Source organism: Lutra lutra, chromosome 3 (genome assembly GCF_902655055.1).
Source record: "Lutra lutra chromosome 3, mLutLut1.2, whole genome shotgun sequence".
NCBI lineage: Eukaryota > Metazoa > Chordata > Mammalia > Carnivora > Mustelidae > Lutra > Lutra lutra.
The window spans coordinates 90,599,914-90,621,202 of NC_062280.1; the positions used below are offsets into that span (position 1 = coordinate 90,599,914).

Genomic DNA, 21,289 nt, shown 5'->3' on the forward strand with positions numbered 1-21,289 from the left:
TTCCTCTCTTCCTACTTGTGATCTCTATCTGTCAAATAAATAAATAAAATCTTTAAAAAAATTAAAATTGAAAGACTGAAGGTTCATGGGATGATTTTCCCTATCTCTGGAGTTCTGCTGTTCTCGTTGATCTGTAAACTTGGTCTTGGCTGGATGTTCTTGATGATTTTGGGGGGAAGGTACTGTTGCAGTGATTTCCAAATGTATTTGCCCCAGGCAGAATTGCACTGCCCTTGCCAGGGGTCAGGCTAAGTAATCTGCTCAGGTTCACTCTCCGTAGCTTTTGCTCCCTGAATGCATTCCATACAGCACTGGAGGAAGAAAATGAAGTTGGCGACCTCCTGATTCCCGGCCCCATAGTTGCTGAGAACTCAGGGCCCCACTCCTCAATACGCTCTCAGAAAAAAGCAGTGAATCTCTCCCCCTCCCTGGTCTCCAGCCACACTCTGAATTCACCCAGCTTGTAACCAAGCATTTCTATCCTTGGTGCAGGGCCCCATTTGGACTCTCCAAAACCAGCAGATTCCTGCCACGTGCTCATGCACCACTCCTCCCAGAGGAGGAAGGAGGAGGTCTCTCCAGATCTGCCACTTGTGGCATCCCTGCTCTAAGAGCAGTGGCCTTACTGTGCCTTGGATCACAGTTTAAGGTAACACTGAGCTGAGAACTCCCTCCTTGGCTCCGTCTCTGCTGCACGCTTCCCTACTCCAATACCTGGGAGCTCTGCCACACTCAGACACCCCCAGTCTTTCCTTGACCCTCCTGGGTCCTGAGATCACACTGTCCCCATGAGGGCTCCACCCCGCTTAACCTCTGGAGTGATGTCTCTCAGTGGAACAGACTTCTAAAAGTTTGATTTGGCTCTGCTGCTCCATCACTTGCCGGGAACTGGCCCCTCCCCACATGGGCTATCTTCCCATGGTTTTGGATTCACTTCTCCATGCTCCAATCTTCCAGAAAGTGGTCAATTTTCTGTTCCTAGAATTGCTGCTCTTCTTCTCTTCTATCTTCTGTTGAGTTTGTAGGCATTTAGAATGTCTTGATAACTATCTAGCTGAACTCCTGCGACCTGATATTTTAGTCTCCTTCTCCTCCGCCATCTTGCTAACAACATCTAGGCTCCAGCCCTGTTTTGTATTGTTTTGTTTTTAATTTTTGTTTTTATTTCCCTAGCCTGACAATAGAGTTAATATATGTATCACTAAGACCGATGTCAAAGAGCTTATTACCTAATTTTTTCTTGTTTTATGGTTTCAAGTCTTTAGTCCATTTTGTTTATTTTTATATATGATGTTAGAAATTAGTCCACTTTCCTTCTTTCACATGTAGCTGTCTAGTTCTCCCAACACCATGTATGGAAGACACTATCTTTTTTCCATTGTGTATTCTTGCCTCCCTTATTATAGAACAATGGACCATATAAGCATAGGTTTATTTCTGGGCTTTATTCTGTTCCATTGACCTGTTGGGCCTATTTTTGTGCCAGTACCATAATGTTTTGATTACTATGGCTTTGTAGTATAGTTTGAAATTCAGGAGCATGATGTGGCTTTGGTCTTCATTCCAAAGATTGCTTTGGCTATTTGGTGTTTTTTGTGGTTTCATACAAATTTTAGGGTTATTTATTCTAGTTTTGTGAAATATATGTTGGTAGTGTGATAAGGATTGTATTGAACCTGTAGATTGCATGGATGGTATAGACATTTTAATACTAATTCTTCCAGTTTGTGGATATAATTCATATTTCCATTATTTGTGTCATCAACTTGTATCATCAATGTCTTAGAGTTTTCAGAGTATAAGTCTTTGACTTTGTTCATTCAGTTTATTCCTCCATATTTTACTCTATAATGTCATTATAAATGGGATAATTTCCTAAATTTCTTATTCTGATAGCTCATTATTAGTATATAGAAATGCAATAGATATATGTCTATTGGTTTTGCATTATGCAACTTTACTGAATTCATTTATTAGCTCTAATAGCTTTAGAGTTTTTTAACATATAATATTATGTCATTTAAAAGTAGTAACAGTTTTAGTTTTTCCTTAATAATTTTTTTACTTCACCTTAATAATTTGAACAACTTGTATTTTTCTTTTCTTTTTTCTTTTTTTTAATTACAAGAAACCCACTTTATTATTTTTTAAATTTTAATTCAGTGTAGTTAATATATAGTGTTATATTAGGTTCAGGTGTACAATGTAGTGATTCAACAATTCTATACATTACTCAGTGCTCCTAATGATAAGTGTACTCTTAATCCCTTTCACCCATTTCACTTATCCTCCCTAAACACCTTACCTCCAATAACCACTTTGTTCTTTATAGTTAAGACTCTCTTTTCTGGTTTGTCTCTTTTTCTTTGTATTTCTCTATTTGTTTGTTTTGTTTCTTAAGTTCCACATATGAATGAAATCATATGGTATTTGTCTTTCTCTGACTGGCTTATTTTGCTTAGCACTGCAATCTGTAGATACACCCATGTTGTTGCAAATGGAAAAATTTCATCCTCTTTTTATTGCTGAGTAGAAATTCATTGTATGTATGTATGTGTGTGTGTGTTGTAACACAAACACTACATCATTTTTCTGCATTCATCTGTTAATGGACACTGGGCAGCTTTCATAATTTGGCTATTATAAATAGTGCTTCAGTAAATGTAACGGTGCATATATCTTTTTGAATTAGTGTTTTCACATTCTTTGGGTAAATACCCAGTAGTAGAATTATTGGATTACATAGTAATTTTATTTTTAATTTTTTGAGAAAAAAATTAAAAATGTTTTCCATGGTGGCTGAACCAGTTTGCATTCCCATCAAGAATACACAAGTTTTTCTGTTCTATCTATATCCTTACCAACACTTGTTGTTTTTTTGTGTTCTTGATTTTAACCATTCCGATTTACATTTCACTGATGATTATTGATATGAGCATCTTTTCATGTAACTGTTAGTCATATGTATGCCTTCTTTGGAGAAAATCTGTTACTGTCTTATGCCCATTTTTAATTGGATTATGTCTGGGTTTTTCTTGGGGCTGAGTTGCATAAGTTATATATTTTGAATACTAATTCTTTATCAGTTATGTCATTTGTAAAGCTCTTCTCCCCTCCAGTAGGATGTCTTTTAGTTTTACTGTTTTCTTTGCTGTGCAGAGCTTTTTATTTTGATGTAGTCAAAATAGATGATTTTTCCTTGTTTCATTCACTTCAGGGTATGTATCTTAAAAAATGCTGCTATGGCCAATGTCAAAGAAAATGCTACCTATGCTCTGTACTGGGATTTTTATGCTTTCAGATCTCATTTTTAGGTCCTTAATCCAGTTTGAGTTTATTTTTATGTATGATGTGTAAAGTGGTCCAGTTTCATTCTTTTGTTCGTAGCTGTCCAGTTTTCCTCACAAAGGAGGAAGATACTTTTTGCTTTTGTTTGTTTCATTTCTTTTGAAGAGACTTTTTCCCATTGCCTATTTTTGCCTCCTTTGTTGAAGATTACTTAAACATATAATCATAGGTTCATTTCTGGGCTCTCCATTCTGTTTCATCGATCTATGTGTCTATTTTTGTGTCTGTACCATATTGTTTTGATTATTACAGAATTATAGTATATATTGAAATCTGGGATTGTGGTACCTCCAGTTTTGTTCTTCATTTTCAAGATTGCTTTGGGTGTTTTTTGGGGTCTTTGATGCTTCCATACAAATTTTAGGGTTGTTTGTCTGGTTCTGCAAAATTGCTATTGATATTTTGATAGGGAATGAATTAAATATGTAAATTGCTTTGAGTAGTATAGACATTTTAACGGTATTTGTTCTTTCAATCCATGAGCATGGAAAGTCTTCCTATTTCTTTGTTCTGCCTTTGATTTCTTTCATTAGTGTTTTATAGTTTTCAGAGTACACGTCTTTCAATACTTTGGTTAAATTTGATAAGTATTTTATTATTTTTGATGAAATTAAAATGGTATTGCTTTCTATTTCTGCTGCTTCATTATTTGTGTACAGAAATGCAACAGGTTTATATTGATTTTGTATCCCACAACCTTACTGAATTAACTTGTTTATATATAGTATCTTCTCATCTGCAAATATTGAAAGTTTTTTGTTTTTTTTTTTTTTTAACCTACCAATTTTGGCTTTCACTTCTTTTTGTTGTCTGATTGCTATGGCTAGGACTTCCAGTATTATATTGAAGAAGAGGGTGAAAATGAATGCCCTTCTTTTGTTCCTTAACTTCGGGAAAAAGCTATGTTTTTCCCTCATTAAGTTTGATATTAACTGTGGGTTTTTCTTATAAGGCCTTTATTATGTTGGTATATTCCTTCTAAACCTACTATGTTGAGGGTTTTATCACGAATGGATATTCTACTTTGTTAAGTGTTTTTTTCTCCATTTATTGAAATAAGCATATGGTTTTTATCCTTTCTCTTATTGATGCGGTGTGTCACTTTGATTAATTTGCAAATACTGAATCACCCTCACATCACAGGAATAAATCCCACTCAATTGCAGTGAATGATTTTTTAATGAATTGTTGGTTTGAGTTTGCCAATATTTTGTTGAGGATTTTTGCTTTTATGATCATCAGAGATATTAGCTGGTAGTTTTCTTTTTGAGTGATATCTTTATCTGGTTTTGGTATCAGGGTAATGCTGGCCTCAAAGAATTACTTTGGAAGGTTTCCTTCCTCTTCTATTTTTTGGAATAGTTTGAAAAAATAGGCACTAACTTTTCTTTAAAAGTTTGGTAGAATTCGCCTGTGAAGCTTCTAGTCTGCACTTCTGTTTGTTGGGAGTTTTTTATTACTGATTTAAATTCATTGCTGGTAATTGATCTGTCAAATTTTCTATTTCTTCCTGACTCACTTTTGGGAGGCTGTCTGTTTCTGGGAATTTATTTCTTAGGTTGTCCAATTTGTTGGCATATAATTTTTCATGATAATCTCTTATAATCCTTTGTATTTATGTGGTGTTAGTTATTATTTCTCTTTCATTTACGATTGTTTGAGTCTTTTTTTTTTATGTGTCATGTGGCTTAAAGTTTATCAATTTTATTGATTTTTTTTTCAATGAACTAGCAGCTCCTGGTTTTATTGATCTGTCCGACTGATTTTTGTCTGTTTGTTTTATTTTAGGGCTTTTGGGGAGGTTCTTCTTTTGGTTTCTGTTATATTTATTCCTGTTCTAATCTTTATTATTTCCTTCCTTTTACTGGTTTGGGGTTTTGTTTGTTCTTTTATTTCTAGTTCCTTTAGATGTAAGGTTAGAAGGGATTTTTTTTTTTTTCTATTTCTTGAAGTGGACCTGTATCTCTAAACTTCACTCTTAGAACTACTTTTGCTGTGTCCCATAGATTTTGGACAGTTGTGTTTCCATTTTCATTTGTTTTGGTAGTATTTTTTTTTCTTTTTTTAAAATTTTTTCATTGACATATTGATTGTTTAGTAGCATGCCCTTTAGTCTCCTTGTTTGTATTTGTTTCTTTTCCTTTTAATGTTGTTCTTATAGTTGATTTCTAATTTTGTAGTGTTATGGTCAGCAAAGATACTTGATATGATTTCAGTCTTCTTAAATTTATTGAGACTTGTTTTATAGCCTGCTATGTGATCTGCCCTATAGAATATTTCATGAACACTTGAGAAGAATGTGTATTCTGCTGTATTTATTTGGAGTATTCTGTTAAGTCTGTTTGGTCTAATGTGTTGTTCAAGGACATTGTTTTTTTATTAATTTTCTGTCTGGACATCCACTGATGTCCAGTGGAGTAATAAAGTCTCCTACTATTATTGTATTTCTACTAATTTCTCTCTTTGTATCTCTTAATATCTGCTTTATGTATTTAGTTGTTCCTATGTTGGGTGCATAAATATTACAAGTGTTATATCTTGTTGAATTTCGCTCTTTATCATTATGTAATGCCCTTCTTTATTTCTTGTTGCAACCCTTTTTGTTGTTGTAGTTGTTTTTGTTTATTTATTTATTTATTTAATTAGTTCAGTCTATTTGGCCTGATGTAAAAGCATTCCACCTCCACTTTCTTCCTTTCCATTTGCATGGAATATCTTTTCCCATTCCTTAACTTTCAGTCATTATCTGTTTTTAGATCTGAAGTGAGGCTCTTGTAGGCAGCAATAGACTATATTTTGTTCTCCTTTGAAATAATTAAGCATTTCTATGAAGTCAAAACAATCAACTGGAATTAAGCCTGCCTTTTTAAGTAGATGTATACTCCAGGTTATCTTCTAGCTTTATCATAGTTCCTTCAAATAAGTTTTGCTTTTTTATGTTATCTTTCTCATTCTTGTGGACATTTGCATTTTCCATCTCTGGCTAGTTAAAGATTATATAGCAAATAAATTGAAAAGAGACCAGGAAGTAAACTTTGTCATTGTTTAACTTTCAAAAAAGTTAAAAACTTGACTCATCCCAATATGTAGTGAATATGTATTAAGGAGTCACTTAGCTCACTGATGAGAACTATAAGGATGGTAAGTCTGGTTCAAAGGTGTACAGAAAAGACTGAAGTGTTTACAGTCAATGAAGAAAAACTTGCTAGTTTAAGATTGTAAAGTTAGATATAAAACTATTTAATATCAGTGGACAATAAAACTAGGGTTATCTTTACTACCTGATGGAAATCATTTGCATCACTATTGGACATAAATTATTTGCAAATTATCAGTGTACAAATTCAAAGAGACTAGGATCTGATTAGTATTAAATTGTAAGTTAAACAAAGGTATATTACTCAGGAAAATTCACTGATTTTTTTAAGGTATAACAGACACTGATTCAGTATGACATTGATAGGACATGTAGACATTCCTTTATATTTTTTTCTTAAAAAGATTTTGACTTTTGTTCTCAATAATTTTGTGGCATGGACAACTCTATTATACTTGAGTAGGTATGTGATTTTGCCAGAGTACCACATCAGTATACCACAGACTAGATGACTTAAACAACAGAAATTCATTTTCTCACGATTCTGAAGATAGGAAGGTTCTAGATCATGGTTTCAAATGGTTGAATTCCTCTGAAGCCACTCCTTGCTTGCAAATAGCCTTTCCTCTATGTATAGGGATTCCTGCTATCTCTCTTTGTATGTCTTAATCTCATTTTATAAGGATATGGGCCAGATTAGATTAGGGCTCAACTTAATGGCCTTGATTTCATCACCTCTTTAGGAATTATCTCCAAATACAGTCACATTCTAAGGCAATGGAGGTTAAGACTTCAACAAATGAATTTTGGGGAAAAACGATTCAGTCCATAATAGTTAGTATACATTACATTTTAGTGAATTAAAATTAGTACCGTATTCACCAACTCTGGAAATTAATTATTTGCCTTGTGTCATGATGAAAAATCTGTTGTAATGTGTGTGTGTGTGTGTATCCAATTATAGATTATAAATAGTTGCCTTTTGTTTAAAAAAAACACATTTTCCTTGAATTTTTCATTTTATTTTAACTGGGTACAACTTTAAGTTTTTAGACCTAACAAATATTGTGTTTTAAAACATTGTTATTTAAAAAATTGTTATTAACTACTTATATGATGTACAAGTTTGAAAATGCTTTCAATGTTTTTTCATTATTATTTAAAATTTTACCAATATTGATATATTGTAGCTATGAGTAGAATAGTAACCTTTATATTTGCCAATTAGAAAATTCTGAGTAACCATAATAAAAGCCATTTCCAAAAAAAAAAAAAGAAAAGAAAAAATTCAGTTGATTTCAGTTGAAAAATGAATGAAAAACAATGAGGAAACATAATAACAGGAATATATTTAAATTTTTGTTCTAGTAACAGTAAAGTAATAAGGGTCTAACCCAAAATTTAGAATTTTTTCATAATGTCATAAAATGATTACAATTTCCTATGATCTTGGTTATATTTCTACAAAATTAAGATGAAATACTGAATCCATTGTCTGGAAGATTCATGTATCTCCTGAAACGAGTAAATAATTTCAGTCAAATTTATTTACTTATTGTCTATTTATCTATTGGCTTCCTTACTTGAACTTTTTGTCTGATTGCCTCAGTTCTCCAATCTTAATAAAAGATTACATTAAAACTAGACAAACTCAAATATAAGAAAAAGAAACAAAGCCAATACCCACAATTACTGAGTGTTTGGCTAATTATTAGGTTATTTAATGAGACCTTTGTGCTTCAAACTTGGATGGTTGTTAACAATACCTATTGTTTCAGTAGCAGAGAATCTTTCTTTAATAATAAAGAGTTGGAAAAAGGTGTGAATGCTGTCAAAAAGCTCTTTTGTCTGAAATTGCAATTGCATAGACTACACAAACTGCATGCCTAGCATGAAGGATGGGCCATTGAATGGGCTCTGGCACATACTTTATCTGAACACAAGGTATTTAAAATGACATTTGAGACAGTGAGTTCTGTGCTATAGTTCATATAATAATGTAAAAAGAATTTTAAAAAAGCATGAATTTGCAGATTTCTGGAGACAGAGAAATAGTTCAGCTTTTTAAAAATCCTGGTTGCTGAGCTAGTTGAAAAAAGTTGCATATAGTTTGTGGAACATTTAAATGGTTATGTTTCCATAAAGACTGTGCAATTCAGGAATAAAACTGTAATCGATAGCTTGAAAACGTGTGTCCAATGAATTGCAATATCCACTTTCTGCTTGTTCTTGTAAGGCATGGTAGAAATTCCCACAAACTTGTTACTTTCTGTACTGGCTTTGACAATATACCATTAAGAGTGATAATAATGACACATGCATCTATGTTAGTCTTTCTGTTGAAAGGATATCATTCACTGAAGCTGCAGGTTACTAAAGAAGTATTTTGAAGCAGAGTAGGAAGAATGTTTAGGTTCAGATTATAAAAAGAAGCTGCTTGGTGAATGAATCATAGATCCATAGTAAGTTTGAACAAGGAGGTATCAAAGTATAATTTCCAATAGATAAAAGCATGATTGTCATAAAATTCAAGAATAAGTATGAACCAGAAATTTATTTATGAATTATTGAGGAAACAAGCCCAGTATTGAAGATCTAAGAGCATTAGTGGAATTAGATATTTGCAGACATTTTAAAGAAAAAGAATATATAAATAAAATTTATAAGAAAGAGTAAAAATGGCTAATGCCTCACAGGACAGTATGACCAAAGCCTTTGGAGTTATCTTTTCTACCAGATAAATATCTACAAATCAGCATGAAATTCCACCATGGTATAGGTCTGATCAAATAGAAGATATTCAAGTCAAACACAGATACATTCTCCTACAGCTGCTCTATTCATTGTAGCCACTAACTATATCTTTTTAATTTAAATCTGAGATCATTAAAATGAAATCAGTACAGATTTGGTTTCCCATTCACACTAGTCACATTTTAACTGTTCAATTAGATACATTTGGCTAATGGATACTTGATTAGACAACACGGATGTAGAATGTTTCCTTCATCACAGAAGGTACTATTAAAAATACTCTTCTAGAGAATTAATCTTTGAGCAGGCCTGTTTTATAATGCCTGTGTATGCCACTGAAAAACATATCACCCCTCTTTTTGCTTTCAATATTTTTTTAAACAAAGAGATTTTACAAATCTCTTTTTCCACCCCTCCTTTTTTTTTTTAATGGAAGAGGATCTGAAAATATGGGTTCACCCTCAGATTTATTACTACTAAAGAGTTTGGCTGTCATTGAACCATTGTGTTGAATAAACTATTTTGTATAAATGGAGGACATAGGACAAAGATTTTATTGCAAATGCGTGTATTTTAAGATTTAGAAATTCTTTACCCATATCCCTAGATCATTCTCACTCCTATATAACAAGAAGAAAGTTATCAAAGGTAGTCATTACTTTACAGAATAATTAAATCACTTATTTTGTGATTTTCCTATTTGGTATAGCAAAAAATTATCTTTGCAGGGTTTTTTTTGTTTGTTTGTTTTAATCATAAAACTGCCTTTCCTTTTGAAATGTCTTCTGTGATGGTCTGGACAGATTTATGTACTCTTTGGCTTGTGATACTAAATTTGTACCTGTAATGCAATGATTTTGTATGTGTGTTTTTCAGATGTGCAACAAATGGCGATTGACTGGCTTACCAGAAATCTCTATTTCGTGGACCATGTCAGTGACCGGATCTTTGTTTGTAATTACAATGGGTCTGTATGTGTCACCCTGATTGACCTGGAGCTTCATAATCCTAAGGCAATAGCAGTAGATCCAATAGCAGGGTAAGAAGTTCTTTTTTTTTTTTTTTCTTTATTATAGTGTTTGATCTGAAATAGTTACCAATTAAAAATATAATAAATCAAAAAAAAAAAGATCAATGTCTTATAGGAGTTGTGGAATAGAAGACCATTGGTTCAAAATATTTTTGAATGTCAGTTTCAACATCTGCATTGCAAGGAGGAGAAAAGGGTTACAATTTACCATGCAGAACCTGGGGAATACCAATTCCTTAGCACATTAATATTGCTGGTCTAATCTGAGGTAAAAACAACCTGTTACTCTCTTAAGAACTGCTTTGGGGTCATCAGACAAGAGCATCAGGATAGTTTTAGGTTAAAGAGAGAAGACTTTAAGTTCCCTTAGCAGTATACCTTGATGTTAGCAAGCTTCAGAAATACTCCTTGAAAGATGTACTATTAACAAACATATTCAACACATTTGGGATTAATAAAAGGGGCATAATACAAGTTCAAGGACAATACTAAACCATTAAGGTCATCTTTTAGTTGAAACCTACTTTTTTTTCTCTCTAACTACTGATATGTAAATACTATATAATTATGGAGTTACTGAATTTATCGGAATCTATTTTCTCTCTCTGTTTTTTTTTTGTTTGTTTGTTTTTAATTTTGCAAGCCTCTTTGTTGGTTAAAAAGATGTCTTATCTGAACTTCTTTTAGCTAATAGGTTCATTAATCTTTTTCAAATATTTCACAGTTTGTCAAAACATAGTCATAAATGTTTAAATTTCCATCAAGTTTGTTCATATGGTTAGAAAATCCATATAGGAATTATGTTTCAATTTTACAAATACTATGGCATTATTGAGGGGAAAGGGCAAAAAAGTCTTATAAATCCAGCTGTTTCTCCAGTCAATACTGTGCATGGATACTCTCAAATCAATGACATAATGTACAATTTCAATTGTTTTAAAAAAAATATTGTTTTTTTCAGATGTAAGTTGTAGCAAAGATTTGAAAACTGAAATTTTATCCTTGTTACTGTTTTAATTGTCCCCAAGCAGTTCAGGATGATGGAACATATCCTGAGCTGCCATAAGCCTCCATTCAATAAATGGGAAAATATTTACTGAAGAAACAGCTGTCATCCATATGTGGACTTTTGTCACTCTTTACTTAAAGTCTGATTGAATATTAAGATGCATCATCACAATGGTTCTGATTTTGACAAGAACAGCTTGCACGTAAGAACTTTGCTAGGAAGGCTGTGTAATATAATTCTTGAATGTAGCTCTATTTGTATTTGTAGCAGATGGTTACTTGACTCAATCTGACTGCAGCGATGCTTCAAAAGACATTAGTAAAAGAAGTTGTATTTAAACTGATTTGTTTGGGTTGTTGGATAAGGGTAGTAAGAAAGAATTGGAAATTTACAAATATGCTAACAACATTCTTTTGGAATTCTATTTAGAAATATATTTGCTTGCACGTTTTTCCCTGGATGTGCTAACTGCATTTCAGATTAGCCTTATCTGTCAAAAATGTTAAGAGGTGAAGCTATTGCATTTCTCCCCTCATTCTACCATCTTATCCTTCCCCATTCTTAAAAACAAAGATCCAGAGACCCCTTTTAAATAAAACTGTCAGTCTGAAATATATGTGAATGCCATCTCCCTTTCTGAATAGCAATGTGTTTTATGTTCTCGAGCTTCCTGTTTCTGTTATTACATGAAAAAAAAAACATATTTTGTCATTTTTATCAAAGGAATTAGGAGTAGAAAACCCCCATATTGTATGTGCTTATTCTCTGCAGGATGCCTTTGGGCCTAGTAACTGTTTAAATGTAATTTTGTCATGTATCATTTATCACAATAGGTTCTCTGGAATTTTTTGTTTGAGTTTGCTCTATGCCTCTAACAGTTTTTCAATCATGAATCGTAGAAATCAGAGACAGCAGAGATCTGCTCTTTTATAACTATAAACCAGTTTGTAATAGAATACTTTCAAATATATCCTACTTTTCTCTTATTATCAGAAATTTGGCTAGGATTAATATGATACTATCTAGGATAGGAACAGTAGGTTTTTCCTTTAACTTCTACTTTTGGGCCTGCTCCATACTATTTTGAATAGTTAAGGCTAGAACAACTCTGCATGACCTACTAAAGGCAACACGTGCCACCAGTGAAATTTCTCCTACCTTTTCTTAATTGTATGGGTTGAATGATATATTTTTGGCTTGTTCTCTTGTAACTTTGGAAAACACTGGGATACATTTAAAGTCAGACCTGATTCTTAGAGCTTGACCTTAATAGCATTAGAAATGGAAAGAGATTTGCCTTACCTCTTCAAAAGCAGCATTGAAAAAAAAAACACTTTTAGTTGGCTATACTGTTAACTTTTACTTATAATAATGATAATGAAGTTGGTTTGACATTTTGGGAAAAATGTATTTTGGCAGATGTGTGGTACGATGTATAAAACCCAAACTCTCTAGAGTTATGTGAGATGAATAGGGAGAGGGGAAATCTGAGAAACATCAGGAATTGCATATTTTCTAAGTATAATGTATACCATTTTTCTATATAGTTTGGATTTTTAACTTGTAAAGTATGAATGGCAGAGTGTTTGTAGGATTTATTTGTGAATCTGTGACCCCATGTAAGGAGCCAGGGAAAAGATTATTATCATCTTTGTTCTCTGTAAGAGCAGGCCAAATGCCGGAAAGCAGAAGAGTGAAGATCAAGTCTCGGAGTTGAATGCACATAGGAGTGATTGACAGTATTTAAATAGTTAATAAACACTTCCCCATTACCTACCTGGATTCCTGCTGCTGGCAAAACTAATCATAGATGAAAAAATTAGAGATAGAATCAAAGTAAACAGCTATCAGGGAGTAGGATGGACTTATGAAATTCTAATCTAAGATGCTCTGTGAATTTGGGAAACCAGAAATGAGGCAGGTTTGCCCATGCCCATGAAAGGGGTTTTGTAACAGGGAGATCTTTGGGGTGATAACAGGTTTTTCAGTTCTATTCAGTGGTTCCTACAGCAAGTCTCAGTTTCAAATGAGAGCCTGCACTCACTATTCACCTGTTACAGGACAGAATTGTTGCTGACCTTTGTCTGTTAACCTCCTCAAACTCCACTGTGGGTTAATTAAATCTATAGACTATACCCCCACAACTAACTATTATCAGTTTGTTGATTCAGATAGTTCTGAATTTGCTATAGGTTTGGACATTAGGAAGTATCTAAAGACATGTCACTATGTGTTCTTGCTCTCATCATGGAAGTATGAATCTTGAAGAATATGTAATTCACGAGTATGTAATTCATGAGTACCCCTAAATTTCAAATATTCATATTCACATTTTTATAGGTTACAAATTGTGAATCCTATCTTTTTGAGGAAGAACTATCCTCTACACATATCCATAAAAAAGTTTCCTGAAAAGGATGTAAACTTAGTTTCCCTTAAAATCTTTTTGCATATTTCTCTTTATTAGAAGAAAACTTCAGAGACATATCTTGAAAGAAGTTGCTGTGGTTGATATCGAAGAGGTTACTACCTATGTTCTCCTCTAGGATTCTGATGGATTCCTGTGTCACATTGAGGTCTTTTATCCATTTCAAGTTTATCTTTGTTTACAGTGTAAACATATAGCTGTCCAATTTTCCCAGCACCATTTATTGAAGAGACTGTCTTTTTTCCACTGTATATTTTTTCCTGCTTTGTCGAAGATTATTCGACCATAGAGTTGAGGGTCCACATCTGGGCTCTCTACTCTGTTCCACTAGTCTATGTGCCTGTTTTTGTGTGAGTACCATGCTGTCTTGGTGATCACAGCTTTGTAGTAAAGCTTGAACTTAGGTAATGTGATGCCCCCAGTTTTGTTTTTCTTTTTCAACATTTCCTTAGCAATTTGGGGTCTCTTCTGATTCCATACAAACTTTAGGATTATTTGCTCCAGCTCTTTGAAAAATACCAGTGGAATTTTGATCAGAATGGCATTAAAAGTATAGATTGCTCTAGGCAGTATAAACATTTTAACAATGTTTATTCTTCTGATCCAAGAGCATGGAATTATCTTCCATCTTTTTGTGTCCTCTTCAATTTCTTTCATGAGTGTTCTGTAATTCCTCGAGTACAGATCCTTTACCTCTTTGTTTAGGTTTATTCCCAGGTATCTTATGGTTCTTGGTGCTATAGTAAATGGAATCAATTCTCTAATTTCCCTTTCTGTATTTTCATTGTTAGTGTATAAGAAAGCAACTGATTTCTGTACATTGACTTTGTATCCTGCCACATTACTGAATTGCTGTCTGAATTCTAGTAGTTTGGGGGTGAAGTTTTTTTGGGTTTTCCATATAAAGTATCATATCATCTGTGAAGAGAGAGTTTGACTTCTTCATTGCCAATTTGGATACCTTTTGTTTCTCTTTGTTGTCTGATGGCTGTTGCTAGGACTTCTAATACTATGTTGAACAAGAGTGGTGAGAGTGGGCGTCCTTGTCATGTTCCTAATCTCAACGGGAAGGCTGTGAGCTTTTTCCCATTGAGGATGATATTTGTTGTGGGTCTTTCATAGATAGATTTTATGACGTTCAGGAATGTTCCCTCTATCCCTATACTTTGAAGTGTTTTAATCAGGAATGGATGCTGGATTTTGTCAAATGCTTTTTCTGCATCAATTGAAAAGACCATGTGGTTCTTTTCTCTTCTCTTATTGATTTGTTCTATCACATTGATTGATTTGTGGATGTTGAACCATCCTTGTAACACAGGGATGAATCCCACCTGGTCATGTTAGATAAATCTTTTTAATGTGCTGTTGGATCTTATTTGCTAGGATCTTGTTGAGAATCTTAGCATCCATATTCATCAGTGATATTGGTCTGAAATTCTCCTTTTTGGTGGGGTCTTTGCCTGGTTTGGGGATCAGGGTAATGCTGACTTCATAAAATCAAGATCAAAAGCTTCTGCACAGCAAAGGAAACAGTCAACAAAACAAAGAGGCAACCCACAGAATGGGAGAAGATATTCACAAATGACAGTAAAGACAAAAGGTTGATATCCAGGATCTACAAAGAACTTCTTAAACTCAATACACACAAAACAGATAATCATGTCAAAAAATGGGCAAAAGACATGAACAGACACTTCTCCAATGAAGACATACAAATGGCTATCAGACACATGAAAAAATGTTCATCATCACTAGCCATAAGGGAAATTCAAATTCAAATTAAAATACCACCTTACACCAGTTAAAATGGCCAAAATTAGCAAGACAGGAAACATCGTGTGTTGGAGAGGATGTGGAGAAAGGGGAACCCTTGTTGGTGGGGATGAAAGTTGGTGCAGCCACTTTGGAAAACAGTGTGGAGATTCCTTAAGAAATTAAAAATAGAGATTCCCTATGACCCTGCAATTGCACTACTGGGTATTTACCCCAAAGATACAGATGTAATGAAAAGAAGGGCCATCTGTACCCCAATGTTTGTAGCAGCATAAGGATCTGTACTCGAGTCACTAAACTGTGGAAAGAGCCAAGATGCTCTTCAACAGACAAATGGATAAGGAAGATGTGGCCCATATACATTATGGAGTATTATGCCTCCATCAGAAAAGATGAATACCCAACTTTTGTATCAACATGGATGAGACTAGAAGAGATTATGCTGAGTGAAATAAGTCAAGCAGAGAGAGTCAATTATCATATGGTTTCACTTATTTGTGGAGCATAACAAATAACATGGAGGACATGGGGAGATAGGAGAAGGGGGTTGAGGGAAATTGGAAGGGGAGATGAACCATGAAAGGCTATGGACTCTGAAAAACAATCTGAGGGTTTTGAAGGGGTGGGGGTGGAAGGTTGGGGGAACCAGGTGGTGGGTATTGGAGAGGGCACGTATTGCATGGAGCACTGGGTGTGGTGCATAACCAATGAATTCTGTTACACTGAAAAGAAATTAAAAAAAAAAAAAAAAGAAGAAGAAGAAGAAAACTTCAGGGCACTTGGGTGGCACTTGGTTATGTGTCTGTCTGCCTTCAGATCAGGTCATGATCCCAGAATCCTGGGATTGAGCCCTGTATTGGGCTTTCTGCTCAGCAGAGACTAATTCTCCCCCTCTCTCTCTCTCCTTTTATTATCCCTGATTGTGTGTGCATGCTCTCTCTCTGTTAGATTAAAATAAATAAATAAATAAAAATTTAAAAAAAATTAAAAAGAAGAGGAAACCTCAGAGAAGGGAGACATTTCACTAACTTCAGTTATCATCCTACTGAGTTGATGTGTTGACTTGCTCTAATTTTCTTATTGGAGATACTAAACTTAAAGTTTCTTTAGATAGATAGAGAGATAGTTTTGTTTATCTAAACTAACTGCTAAAAGTGTATTTTGGTTTATCAGTGTATCTTTGAAACAATCTTGATCCTACACATGGGAGCAGTATTTAGGTGGGTAGACCTCCAAATTCACCTATGTGAAGAGTACCAAGGAGTTATTTGCTCATTTCTTATACTCAGTGAATGGAGTGCAGTGATTACATCTTACAAGTTTGTGTTAATTATTCCCCAAGCCTTACCAATGTGTCTTCTTCTCTGTAACAACAAATTCAAGTGAGTATCATTACAATAGCTTTATTTTCATTTTTTATCTGTCTGTAGTTAATCTAAATATCTATATGCTTATCTCCTATTTACCTATTACACTAGTACACCTTCTTTGGTGACTTTAGCACTCCTGATGCCATTTAGATTCATAGAGAATTATCTAAACAATAGGCATCTACTTAAATTGGCCAGTTTACTAAGTGCTTCAGGAGAGTTACCACTGCTACTTTTCAATCCAAAGTTCCTTTCAGGAGTTGCTCTTGTGATTAGGCAAGACAACATGGACATGTAAGTTTGTCATGGTCTGCACTATTTGGAGTGAAGTCAGTGGTTGAAAGGTAAAAATCCATATTAGCTCAAGGGTAAAAATCCATATTAGCTGTCTTATATATGACTCAGATTATTCTCATTAATTCATTTTGTCTAGGGTCAAATGCTGCAAATTCCTCTCCAGGCCTCTCCTCAAGTGGAGGTTCATGTATGTCATTGCCTTTAATCACTGTCTCCTTCAGATACAAATTATATGGTGATTTTCCTGGGATTATGAAAGAGTAGTTTGGAGTGGTTTATGTTCACTACAGCTTTACTGGAAGCTTACCGCAAATTGATTCAATCTCACTGTGTTCTTAGCTGACATGATTCATAATAATATAAATAACTCAAAATAGTGCAAAACATCCTATGTCTCTATTTGCTCTCTTTGCTGTTCTCTCTTTTTCTCTCTGTAAGTTTTCAGTGTTTGTTAAGCTTATCTCTAAATTATTGAGTTCACAGTGCTATTTGTAGTAATTATATTTAATATCTTCCCATACCTCTACTCCATATAAAAGAGATTTCTTCTCTGAATTCTGACTCTGATTAATGATGTCCCCTCAAGTAGATAAAGTAATAGAAAAAAAAGAAACTATGTATAACTTAAATTACAAAGGAATTTATTATTTCACTTAAAAATCTAGATATAAGACAGTTCCTGTATTGGTTATTTGAGTGGCTCAACAAGATCATTAAGGATGTGTGTCCCTTTACCTCTTTGCGATGTTATCTTTAGTGTGTGCTTTTCAGGCTAATTCCATTCTTGTCACAAATGGCTATTGAGATTCTAGGGATCCTGTGTAGAAACAAGACACTCAGTTTAAAAATAAAGAAAAAAGGGGGAAAAAAAAAACCATTGTATTTTTCTTGAGTATAGAAGAGCTTCTTCTTCTTTTTTTTTTTTTTTAAGATTTTATTTATTTATTTGACAGAGAGAGACACAAGTAGGCAGAGAGGCAGGCAGAGAGAGAGAAAGAGGAGGAAGCAGGCTCCCCGCCGAGCAGAGAGCCCGATGCGGGACTCAATCCCAGGACCCTGAGATCATGACCTGATCTGAAAGCAGAGGCTTAACCCACTGAGCCCCCCAGGTGCCCCTATAGAAGAGCTTCTAAGCAGACATACTTTCATGTCTTCTTGGTCAGAAATGGGGTAGATGCCTACCTGAATGGGACAACAAAAGCCATTTTTCTTTGTTTTTTTTTTTTTTTTTTTTTTTTTTTTTTTTTTACCAATGGCATGTGAAAGACAGAAGGACATGGGAGCGAAATTGGGACCAAGCTAACGTGGAAAAAGAAAAATGGATTAAGAACCAACATTATCTACCACAAGCAGTGTTGTGTGATATAGAAATATCATACAAAAGAAATATCTTTTGTGCAATTCTTTGACTTTTTCTTGTTCTTCCTATGCACTTATGGGGTCTCTTTCAACTTAGCTAAACTTGTTTGGAATATGGACAAATACTTTGTTCCAATTCTTAATTCCCTTTTCTAGGAGAGTTCTATTTCTGTTTGGCCAAGGCCATTCAAACTCATATCGAGGAATATTTTTTTTTTAATCTCTTTTTAGGGAAAATGGCATTTTTTTCCAGGAACATTTTACAATACTAAGAAGAAGCTGGGGTGGGAGTACAGTCTGGATAACAGTTCTAGTATCCCTATTTTTATCTTTAAAGATATACTTTAAGAAACTTATGGTAGTATTTATTCTATCAGATTCTCCATACTTTTGGAATCTATGTGAATATTCTAAGCCATAGGGTTAACATTAAGTAAATTATTGTTTCACTTATAAAATGATTCTCAAGTGGCATGAAAGCTCTTATACTCCCTGCCAGATAATATTTTCCATACTGGAAGAATCTATGCCATTATTAGAAAAGAATAATTTTATATTTCCAAGTAGTTTAAAATTATTTCTAATTGTTTCTTACATAGAGTTCTGTGAAAACAAGAAGTTTGTATGAGCCAGTGGTACTGCTTTGGAAAATGCATGGATGGATTTCTTATATCACTCAGGTGTAATGAGGACATCAAACATAATGATGTGATGTATTCTCTTATGGAGCTTGGAGTATAACAGAGTTATGCATCAAATATCAAATGTTACAACCAGAAGATATAGTTACTATAGTTTACAAAAAAATACATTCTAAATAAGAAAATACTAAGCTCTAATTTATTTGAAGTTTATGAGGTAAATAATGGGTCATGAACAAATATTATTTTCAAAAAATAGAAAATTTTGGTTTGGAAATGCCCCCACAAGGGAAAGGAAAAGGATTAAAAACAATAAAATAAGTACTTGACACCATTCCCCTTGCATATTACCACTCTTTCATATATAACATAAATTCAGAATTTTACTGTAGGTTATATAATCATATTCAACTAAAAAAAAAAAACAAGAAGGAAAAAAAAAAACAACAGCTTTTATGCTGAGTTATATTTTGTTCTGCTTGACTGTTGAGCCTTGCAGGATATTGATCCAAAATTGATATTTTCCCTTGAGCCAGATTCTTAGTGGTTTGTCTGGGGAGAAATTGGTCTGGACTTAGGGTCAAGGTGGATGTTTTACAGTGTCAAATAGTGTTTACTCAAGTTTTTGTTTTTGTTTTTGTTTTTGTTTTTGTTTTAATCATGCAAAGGAAAAAGTCAGATGCTGAGCGTATCTGGTCTTTTTTCAGTTTTAGTGAGATAATTATCTTTGTAAGCACTTTTAAAAATTGTGTTTAGGCAGGAGGCATCACACTTCCTGATTACCAGCTATACTATAAATCGTAGTCATCAAATAGTATGGTACTGGCATTAAAATAGACAAACTGACAGAACAGAATTGAGAACCCAGAAGTAAACCCAAGCATATATAGTCAACTAATATTTGATAACAGAGCCAAGGATACTTAATGGAAAGGAGACTGTTTTTTCAATACATTGTGCTGGGATAATTGGATAGGCATATGTAAAAAGAAGGAAAGTAGACTCATATTTTACACCACTCACAAAAATTAACTTGAAATGGGTAAAAAGCTTAAGTGTAAGACTTGAACCCATAAAATTCCTAGGAGAAAACATAGGAATAAAGCTCCTTGACATGGGTACTGGTGACCAATCTTTGTATATGACATCCAAAGCACAAACAACTAAATAAATAAATAGATAAGCAAACCAGTAGGACTATATCAAAGTAAAAAAGTTTCTGCGCAGTGAAAAAAACCATCAAGAAAGTGAAAAGACAACCTATGGAATGGGAAGAAGAAAGTATTTGCAAACTTTGTATCTGATAAGAGGTTAATATCCAAAATATACAAAGAATGCACACAACTCAATAGCACAAACAAAAAGCAATCCCATTAAAAAAATGGGCAAAAGACATGAATAGACATTTATCCAGTGAAGAAATATGAAGGCCAGCAGGTACATGAAAAGTTGCTCAATTTCACTAGTTATTAGGGAAATGCAAATTATCAACAAAATGAGATATGATCTCATGCCTGTGAGAATGGCCATCATCAAAAAGACAGGAAATAGCAAATGCTCTTATAAAGGTAGAGCAAGGGGAACCCTTGTGTACCATTGGTGGAGTTGTAAATTGATACAGCTATTGTGGAAGGCAATATGGAGGATACTCAAAAATTAAAAATAGAACTACCATATGATACAGTAACTCCACTTCTGGGAATATATCCAAAGACGATGAAAACACTAACTCAGGGGTATCTGGGTGGCTTAGTGGGTTAAACCTCTGCATTTGGCTCAGGTCATGATCTCAGGGTCCTGGGATCCAGCCCCGCATCAGGCTCTCTGCTCAGCAGGGAGCCTCCTTCCCCCCCCACCCCTGCCTGCCTCTTTGCCTACTTGTGATCTCTGTCTGTCAAATGAATAAATTAAGTCTTAAAAAAAAAAAAAAAAACCACTAACTCAAAAAGATATCTGCACCCCCATGATCACAGTACCATTATTTACAATAGCCATGGCATGGGAAGAACTTAATGTCTATCAGTGAGTGTATCATTGCACTTTTATCTAAAGAATTTGTGATATACATGTAGATGAGTGTATGCACACACACACACACACACACACACAGTGGAATATTTTTCAACCATTAAAGAAAAAACAAAGAGGAAGTCCTATCATTTGTGACAACATGGATGGACCTT

The 21,289-nt window shown here is 34.0% G+C and overlaps 1 protein-coding gene across 1 annotated transcript in view; it reads left to right on the forward strand.

Annotated features, from left to right (window-relative positions):
• LRP1B (LDL receptor related protein 1B) overlaps positions 1-21,289 on the forward strand; it is a 1,982,574-nt gene that overhangs the window by 949,513 nt on the left and 1,011,772 nt on the right. The window contains 1 exon segment of the mRNA XM_047722477.1: positions 10,076-10,238. Coding sequence (XP_047578433.1) covers positions 10,076-10,238 — 163 coding nt within the window.